Source organism: Danio rerio, chromosome 14, assembly GCF_052040795.2.
Source record: "Danio rerio strain M-AB ecotype USA chromosome 14, GRCz13ab, whole genome shotgun sequence".
Taxonomy (NCBI): domain Eukaryota; kingdom Metazoa; phylum Chordata; class Actinopteri; order Cypriniformes; family Danionidae; genus Danio; species Danio rerio.
This window is the reverse complement of record NC_141034.1, coordinates 24,379,504-24,389,624: the sequence shown is the minus strand read 5'-3', so window position 1 is coordinate 24,389,624 and position 10,121 is coordinate 24,379,504. Positions and strand designations below refer to the sequence as shown.

The following is a 10,121-nucleotide window of genomic DNA, read 5'->3' as shown; positions in this document are numbered from 1 at the left end:
TAACGCTGATGCTACGGTTTGTATACTAAATCTTGAGACTCAAATCTCAAGCAAAATGAAATCAGAAATCAAACAACAGACTAGGCCATCTGACCAATCAGGGGTGCGTATCTGAAAACCATTGTTAGCCAACTAAGGTTGCTAGTTGCGCCGTTTCAAACATAGTTTGTTGATTTGATGTTTCCCAAATCCATCGTTCCAAAGAACTGTCACAAACTGCGTCACAAACTTGTATGTTTGCAGCTACACAAAAGTTATGTCGTTGTTTGAAAAATGCACCCTAGAGCAGGCTCTAAGGGGGGCATGGAAAGACTAGGCTCATTTCACAAGTCCCACTATTACCCAAGGGCTGTTAGTTACCTAACTGGGGACTATTTTTAGGCACTGTGTAATATCATTGCCATTTTATGACAGCAAAGTCCATTGATTATTACACCAGAATGAGTGTAGTTTCTAGTCCTATTGGCCTAGCAGCTTTAGCAACTTTTAAATTCTGAGTCAGTGTTACTAAACGATGTAATTATGAAAGTGTCAAGCTTTAAATGGAAAAAACATAATTTTTTAAAAATGTTTTGCGGATAAGGCTAATGGTCTAACTCGATTAAATGATTATGCTAAGCTAAATGTTAAAAACTGAACGAATTTATATATATATATATATATATATATATATATATATATATATATATATATATATAAATACATAAAAGTCAACTGTTAATCTCCAGGTGACTTGTAAAATTAGCCTATTTCTTTTTTTTTTTTTTTGGCTCATTTCCAGAGTTGTATGGTCCGGTACAGTACATATTTATTTCTGTTTCCACTATCAGAAGTACCAAAATAATAAACTGTACCCCTACCACTTTTTGAGACCCTTAAAGGTGACTAGCACAATGGTACAGAATCTAAAGGATGTACTCAGTGGTAAAAGCTATTTGTTTACAGAGATATCTCTTGTGCATGCAACCAGGGAGCAATGACAGTTTTTTTCTTTTTTTTTGTTAATACACAGACACTAAAACATGACACCATAATTATACAATGACGGTGCGTAGCAATGAACCATGATCAAGCAAAGCCTGTCTCATTTTTTTTTTACAAACAACCACATTCTAAGAAGCAAGAACAGGATTTGCTGTATGTCCTCTATTGTTGTTTACGGGGTCATTCACATGCCATGTTTAAAAACTCATGGAAAGCATAAGGTAAGCCGCTTCTCTCTCTCTATGGAGTATATGCAGAGCTAGTGTTTCTTCCCATACTGATAAACTTCTGGTGAAGGGGTAATGTGACTAAGTTTATACGGTTTCCTTTTACAGGTTCGATGATGTAATGTAATTAAAATATACTCAATTAAATAGACTTTAGCATTCATTTAGTTGTTGAAGCATAAACCGAGATGAAAAGCCGAGATGAAAAGCCATGATTCATCAATCAGCAGACGAGTGCAGAAACGCCATTGGAAATACTGGAGTAAAATAAATGTAAATATTTTAAAGACATGGTGCGGAAAAAAATATATTAATGCAGTGCTTTTTGTACATTCTGAGACCCACTTTATATAGTATATCATTTAGGATTTTTTTTTTTTTGAAAGAAAACAGACCTTAAATGTGCCCATTTTTTAAAGGCATACAGTTCACCGGAAGCGTTTGACCCAGGTTAAAAGTCTTTCTGCATATACCCTATTTGCATGTGCTTGTCACACATCTACATTTTAAAAAACAAAGTTTTCTGAATGTGCAAATGATGCAATATGTAAAAGTCTTTGTGGAGAGGTAAGCATGATTGAATACCCAATAAAGGGGGAGAGCATGCTCAGAGCCCGGCGGCTAATCAGCAGGCCAATCAGAAATAATAAGCAACACCTGTTTATTCTAGTGATTGGGCCGGAGAGACACCCGTCTTAAGGAGAACGGGAGGAACAGTCGAGAGAGAGAGAGCTGAGCGACAAGCAGCACCCCTTGATGCTGAGCGCAACACAGCACGTTACCAAAACAAAATAAAACATTATCACTTACCTCAACGCCGACCCTGTCTTCTTCTTCCCACACAAAGAACCTTTGCTACAGTGGTGCCGAAATCCGGGGAAGAAGAAGAGACCTCGCCGCTAAGATGACCACTTCGTCAACCAGTCCATTTGCGGAAGTGATCCAGGCACTCGCGGTCCTCCACCGTGAACAGCACCAGGAGATCCTGGACATCCGGGCCGAGCAGAAGGAGCGGTTCAAAGTCCTGGTGGAGGCCCAGCGCGAGGACCGCGAGCTCGTCCGGAGCATGCTGAAGCAGGGGATCCAGCCCGCAGCAACATCAGCCACCCACCCTCCCATCACACTATACAAAATGGGGCCGCTTGATGACCCTGAAGTCTTCTTAGACTTGTTCGAGAAGATGGCAGAAGCGTGTGGGTGGCCGCGGGCCGATTGGCCGGTGAGAGTCATCTCGCTGCTGTCGGGTGAAGCTCAGACCGCCGCACAGCAGCTACCGGCCGAGGATCTCCTGAATTATGCGCACCTGAAATGAGCCATACTTCAGCGGGCTGGCCGCAATCCGGAGGAATAACGCCAGGGCTTCCGGTCGCTGAAGCTGGAGGAAAGCGGCCGGCCCTTCATATTCGCCCAGCAGCTCCGTGACGCCTGCCGCAGATGGCTGGTGCAGGATGACCGGACCATCGATCAGATCTTTGACGCTGTGGTACTGGAACAGTTCATCGCCCGACTTCCCTCCCGAACATCGGAGTGGGTCCAGTGCCACCGACCAGACGATCTGGAAACGGCCATCCAGCTGGCGGAGGATCACCTGGTAGCGAGGTCCAGGGTCGGCGAAGTAACCTCTCTCTCTCTCTCTCCCCCTGTCCCTCCTCTTTCTCTCTCTCCTCCTATCCCCAGGCCCAGATCGAGGGGACCGCCCATCCCGACTCCCAGGAGGCGGATACCAGGCCCGGAGCCCCAAGCGCAGCACGCATCGCTGGGGCACCTATTGGGATAGAGAAGGGGAGGCACGTGCCATGGGCGGGCCTACAACAATGACGGGTCTCTCTCCGGCCCAATCAGTTGGTCCTGCTGGCCCCGGGGGTATGACGGGAGGGTCTGGGCCGGCATGTTGGCATTGCGGGGGGGCGGATCATGCACCAGAGAACTGCTCCGTGATGGAGGTGGGTGCATTGGTCCGCCTGCCCGATGTGCCACCAGTCGCCCCCGGTCGCGACGGGCTATACCGGATACCTGTGAGTATAAAAGGGGGTACATATCAAGCTTTGGTGGATTCGGGGTGTAATCAGACCTCCATCCACCAAAGCTTGCTTCAAGACCCGGCTTTGGATATGAGCCGCACGGTAAGGGTAAGGTGTGTACATGGGGATGTAATTCACTACCCGCTAACGGCAATAGACATTCAATTTCGGGGGAAAAAGCATAGAGTAGAGGTAGTGGTTAACCCACACCTCAAACACCCGCTAATTCTGGGAACTAATTGGCCTGGATTTAATAGATTATTGGGAGTTTTATGTGCGGGTGTTTTTTGGAAGAAGAAATCGCTAGATAGGGGGCGTGTCGCTCAGCTGGGGGAATCCCAAGCAGTGACGTTGCGCGCTGACGCAGGGGAAGGGCTGGGAATTTCCCGGTGTAAAGACTTTCCCCTGGAGCAGTCGCATGATGATACACTAAAACATGCACTCGAAAGAGTGCAGGTTATTGATGGGAAAATTCTCCAGCCTGATCGACCCCTCTCCTATCCGTATTTTGCGGTTATTAATGATAGGGTGTATCGAGTGACCCAAGACACTCAGACAAAAGAAAATACAACCCAGTTATTAGTACCAAAGAGCCGCCGGGAAATGCTTTTTCAGGCGGCTCATTCTGATCCTATGGCCGGACATTTAGGTCAGGCGGCCACACTAAATCGCCTCATGACCCGATTCTTTTGGCCGGGCATTCACGGTGACGTCAGCAGATGGTGCGCGGCGTGCAGTGAATGTCAGCTGGTAAATCCACCGGCCACCCCAAAAGCGCCGTTGCGCCCTTTACCAATTATGGAGATCCCCTTCGAGAGAATTGGTATGGATCTCATTGGGCCATTAGAGCGATTCGCACGCGGGCACCGGTTTGCATTAGTTCTGGTGGATTATGCAACCCGATACCCGGAAGCAGTCGCGCTCCGTAATATCTCAGCAAAGAGCGTTGCGGAGGCGCTGTTTCACATAATCTCCCGTGTGGGAATCCCCAAGGAGATTCTCACTGATCAAGGCACCGCGTTCATGTCACGCACGATGTGTGAGCTTTACGTATTATTGGGCATTAAACCTATTCGCACGAGCGTCTATCACCCACAAACAGACGGGCTGGTGGAAAGATTTAATTGCACGCTTAAATCAATGATCCGTAAATTCGTTCACGAGGACGCGAAAAATTGGGATAAGTGGTTGGAGCCTTTATTATTTGCTGTGCGGGAGGTTCCCCAAGCCTCCACGGGGTTTACCCCTTCGAGCTTCTCTACGGCAGACAGCCCAGAGGGGTTTTGGATGTTGTTAGAGAGGCTTGGGAGGACGAGCCTTCTAAAAGTAAAAATGAAATTCAATATATCCTGGACCTTAGAGCAAAACTCCACACACTGGGGCGGCTCTCTACAGAAAATTTGCTTAAGGCTCAGGATGACCAACGCCGGCAATATGATAAAGGCACTAAACTCCGTAAATTTTCACAGGGAGATGAAGTACTTGTACTGCTACCCACTTCCAGCTCTAAATTACTCGCCAAGTGGCAAGGGCCGTTTGTGGTCACACGACGAGTCAGTGATCTCGATTATGAGGTGGTTCGTTCGGACAGGGCTGACTCGCGTCAGATTTATCACATTAATCTGCTTAAGCAGTGGAGGGAGCCACAGGACGTGGCGCTGGCTACGCTTGTTACTAACGAGGATGACCTGGGGCCGGAGAGCTCCGGCCGAGAACGGCCGAGCGCTCTGGTCACCGGGGGCGATCATCTCTCAGCGAGCCAGCTCCTCGACATCCGGCACCTCCAACGTGAATACTCTGACGTGTTTTCGCCCCTGCCCGGTCGTACTAACCTGATTCAGCACCATATCGAGACTGAACCGGGCGTGGTTGTTAGGACCCGGCCGTATCGCCTACCTGAACACAAGAAAAAAGTGATTCAGGAAGAATTGAATAATATGTTGAAAATGGGAGTAGTAGAAGAATCCCACAGCGACTGGGCCAGCCCGATTGTCTTGGTACCTAAGACGGACGGCTCGGTCCGGTTCTGTGTGGATTAAAAAGGAGGTGAGACAGTTTTTGGGGCTGGCAGGATATTATAGGCGTTTTGTCCCTAATTATTCGGCCCTTGTCAGCCCATTGACTGATCTCACTAAAAAGGAGGGACCGGATACCGTCCAATGGTCGGAGCAGTGCCAACAGGCCTTCTCGAAGGTAAAATATACTTTGTGGGGGGCCGCTATTGCATGCTCCTGATTTTGCTCTCCCCTTTATTTTACAGATGGACGCTGCAGAGGCGGGCGGTGGGGGTATGTGGAGAGGTAAGCATGATCGAATACCCAATAAAGGGGGAGAGCATGCTCAGAGCCCGGCGGCTAATCAGCAGGCCAATCAGAAATAATAAGCAACACCTGTTTATTCTAGTGATTGGGCCAGAGAGACACCCGTCTTAAGGAGAATGGGAGGAACAGTCGAGAGAGAGAGAGAGCTGAGCGACAAGCAGCACCCCTTCATGCTGAGCGCAACACAGCACATTACCAGCAACACAAAATAAAACATTATCACTTACCTCAACGCCGACCCTGTCTTCTTCTTCCCACACAAAGAACCTTTGTTACAGTTTTCAAATGAGAATATTGTTGATTGGAACTTTCTTGCTAATTAAAGGTTGAGAACGGAAATGCAAGGTGACCCATATTAAATCGTACTGTACCATTACCAATCATGCTATACTGTACCATAAACACCAAAAAATACTTTTTCCTGCTTGTTCAAATTAATTATTTGAAACAAGTTGAAACAACCCAATTGTTTTGGGACAACACTCTGGTTACTAAAGTAACCCAGCAAACATTGGTCGGACGACGATGTGCTCTCCCCGGCCAAAAGATGTCGCTCCGCGACGGCGTCAATTGTGTACTGATGGTCTGAAAGCGACGTGCTTTCCACAGCCAAAATTCATCGCGACCGCACGGCACAAATGCACAACATGTCCTAAAATGCATTAATATATGCTTGTATACATTTAAACATGTCTATTTTTATTTGGGGTTGCGTGTATTTACGATTTAATGTGCATGTAGTTTAATATATACCATGTCCTGATTAAGTCCACAAATGACGTCCTTTACACGTGCATTTATAGTCCATCATATACCCTAGATGTAATTATGAAATATTAAAAAGTATTGCACTTACATCTGGGTATACACTTAATATATGTGTGTCCCAACTGGGTTCGTGGACAGATTTCAGGCATCTAAACTCATTAAAAACAGATTTATCTTTATGAAATACAGAAATCACTTTTATTTACATCTTGTCAACTGACCAATTACATTCATAAAGTGTCCTGTGCGGTGAAAGGATAGTAAAGTCACTGTTTCTAAAACCATAATGCAATTTTATTTATTTTTTGCACCTAACGCTAACAAGTCTCGCGATATGACTAACATAATCTCGTGGCCGCTGGATTCTAGGGTTTTTTGTTTTTAAATCTTATTTTCTTCCGGTTTTGAGGACGCGGCGAAAAGTTGGACAATTATCACAAATCTCCCACCGTGTAAGTACAGTTTGTATTAGTTTAATAACATTATTGAGTTTTACTCGAAGGAACTGAAATAAATGATGCACATTGTCAGTAGCGATATGGAGTTGCTTTGATTAGGCTAAAATTAGCCCTTATGCTAAAAGTAAGTCAGGTTTGAGCAATATGTCATGTTATTACAGCAATCTGGTGCAGTTTATCAGGGGTTCCCTACACTGGTCCTCAAAGACAGCTGGGGCCTCATGTACGAAGACTTGCGTGGAAATCTTACTAAAACATTGCGTACGCACAAAGCTGTAAATGTGCGTACGCAGAAAAAATTTCAGATGTATGAAACACTGCGTACGCCGAATCTCACGCATATTCTTTTGTACATCCGAATGAACGTGAAACTGAGCGCAACATGCACGAGCGCAAAACCCCTCCCTGCCTCCTCCCCCGTATGAATATGCTAATGACTATGCTAATGGCAAAACCCAACGAAAAAGCAATGTCAAAAGCAAGCAAAAAGAGAAACTTTGAACAGAATGTGAATTGGAGGTGCTGCTTTCGGAGGTAGAACGGAGAAAAGCGGTGTTATTTGCAAGTTTGTTCTCCGGAATTAACAACAAAAGAAAAAAATAGAGTGGGAGAGTTTAGCTGATACGGTTAACACAGTTGGGTCTGAACATCGCACTGAGTGCATTTACAAAAGAAATAGTGTGGTTTATATCTGTAAACTGTTGCAGTACCCTTAGCAGTCTCAGTGGCGCACCTCATAAGAAGCATATGATCATATACTGACACGTTCGAGCACAAACTCGGTTCGAATCCAGCGTCTGATGAATTCTTTCTTCTTTTTTTCCCGCTACATATCAGATTTTGCCCACTATTTATCACGAGAAAGACAAGTAGGAATCATCAATAAGTTTGTGCATCATATTTTATTTGCACATTTATTGAATGGAAATGTTTCTGATTCACGCATGCAAATTTATCTTCAGATAGTGTCTTTATAGCAATGTGCGTGCAGTAGATAGCTCAGATTACATTGGTAAAACAGGCGACCGCTGCAAATTGTGCTTTAATGTTTAGCTGGTCAACTGTATGGTATGGAAATCTTACATACCTACTATATGAACCCGTCTCATACAGCTGCCATTGCAAGGATCAGACACTTTGTAGAGAAGAATTTAACACAACTGCCTCTAGGAGTCGCCAATGGAAATAAAACAGACACGCACAAAAAATGTGCGTACGCCTGCCAGAAAGCTGCCGTGAAGGTGCGCACATTCCCACGTTCAGTTCATTGTTAGTAAATCCAAACGTGAGCGATTCTGAGCGTGAAACCTGGCGTACGCAAAGTTTTTGTGTGTACGCAGCGTTGATACATGAGGCCCCAGGTCAACATGTTTTCCAGCATCTCTGCCCATCATCCACCAGCTGTGTGTTCAGTCAGAGCTGTAAATGACCATTTCAGGTGAGTTTGAAGTGGAATAGTGTAGAAATAAAACATTTTAATAATGATAATAATGCACAAATTTGTTAGAAAACCTAACAAAAAGCTATACAGTATCATTCTATTGTAGATATGTCTCCATCATTTACTACAATACCAGTATTAATGATTTATTTTAGCCTACATTAATATGCTGTCATTAACAATAAGAGCAAACTTATGAGCATGTATATAAAAAAGTTATTCACTTAATATTTTACACTAACACAAAATGGTAAATATATGCATGTAGGTGTTATTAGCTCATGTGGAGATTTAACAGGTATAGTCTAACCACTTTTCCTTTAACTGCTCCTGTAAAATAGTTTTTGTACTGTAATTAAATAAACTGCATTAAGGTTCAAATTTGTCTTGCAGGGTCAATAACAGTCAGTCATCTGTCAAACAGAATTCAAGACTTTTTCTCCAGTCCGACTGTAAGAATCATATAAGGCTTTGCATTTATTTATTTTCTGTTCATTAAACTATTGAATTATTACCTTTCTCACTGTTGTTTTGTTTGTCTGTAGAATTGTCTCCAGTGCAAATGATCCTTTGTCATTCCACTCCCTGTGGACACTCCAGAGTAAGTGAGAAACTTGTTCAATGCTTAAAAGTTTATTTAGGTGTATAATGTGTATGAGTTCACATTTGCAAACCTAGAGCTAGTTTTATACCTATAGTGAGTATTGTGATCTTATTACTGCATATTCTGATAAACGCTTTAGTAAATAATTGCAAATAGAAAAGTTCACGTCATCATTAGCCTGATGTTAGCTACTGCTCTGTTACAGTAATTGTCATTGTGGACTCCAGCAGGTCTACATGTTCTGTTAAGAGACTGGATTCTGAGAGCGAGATCCTGTGAAGTGTTCATCAAAGCTGAAGAGAGGAACTGGATCTGTGTAAGTTTGAAATGTGGCAGAATGTGTGTCTCTGTCTGTCTGGATCGCTCTGACTGTGATTTTGGTGTCACATTTAGGTTCAGCAACTGTCCGGAGTTGGTGGATGTTCTGTCCGAGCCTGATTAAAAGAGTGATAAACGGGTACATATTTATCTTGCATTGTTTGTGTTTATTTCTGCGCAATATTTCAGGAAAATATATTTTACTACCCCAACAATTAACCCCGCATTTTATATAATTAAAACTATAGATTTCATCTCTCATTCATCATTGTACGTCTCCTTATAGACGTGCCTGTTTAAATGTTCAGATATTTTAAAATGTTTGTACAGACTCAGGCTGTCAAGCAGACTGAAAATATTAAATTATAATTTTAGTGTAAGCCATGAATGACAGTCTTTGCTTGTCACAAAACTGTGGATGTGTGGATATGGGCAGTTGTAAAATGATTAGTAGGGAATATGTATGTATTGACATTAGATACTGCTCTGCACATTGCTGTTCATTCATGAAACATGACAGTAATTCTTGATATATTGTAAGTTTTTAGTTTTAAGATAATACAAAATCATATTCTCCTTCCTCAGATGCCGTAAAGTGAGTCCAGATGCTACAGACACAGAAAACGGTGCAGCAATGGAGGAACACAGCAAGCACCTTCCAGGAAGAGCTGGAGAATATTAGAAATAAAGACTCTGAAATAACATTTCACTTGTGTTGTCCATATTTCTGTGTTGTTGTTTTATTTATTCTTATTAGATGGGTCTGTTTAACAGTGATGTACATCTGTTACTATGTTACTATATGCGCAATAAATAATTTGCTTAATCGTAACACTATTGCATCCTTAAATAATGTAATAATTATGGTTTACACGTGATTACAATGCTATAAAGACGTTCAGGTATAACTGGACTGAAATTGGACCTGATTGCATTTCAGAGCTTTAAATAATAAGTTTGATCATTTTATATGTATAAT

General features: G+C 43.2%; 1 protein-coding gene across 1 annotated transcript; it reads left to right on the top strand.

The window, feature by feature from the left end:
* The first annotated feature begins 978 nt into the window (after positions 1-978).
* On the top strand, positions 979-9,837 carry LOC147833939 (uncharacterized). Its single transcript, XM_087281485.1, has 8 exons — positions 979-5,532; positions 5,636-6,995; positions 8,141-8,217; positions 8,614-8,672; positions 8,766-8,821; positions 9,030-9,140; positions 9,218-9,281; positions 9,728-9,837. The coding sequence occupies exon 1, from the start codon at positions 2,116-2,118 to the stop codon at positions 2,521-2,523; it is 408 nt and encodes a 135-aa protein (XP_087137611.1). The 5' UTR covers positions 979-2,115; the 3' UTR covers positions 2,524-5,532; positions 5,636-6,995; positions 8,141-8,217; positions 8,614-8,672; positions 8,766-8,821; positions 9,030-9,140; positions 9,218-9,281; positions 9,728-9,837.
* Positions 9,838-10,121: the final 284 nt, after the last annotated feature.

Excerpts from the sequence above, each read along its gene's own strand:
- LOC147833939 (XM_087281485.1), top strand. The coding sequence starts at position 2,116 with ATGACCACTTCGTCAACCAGTCCATTTGCGGAAGTGATCCAGGCACTC.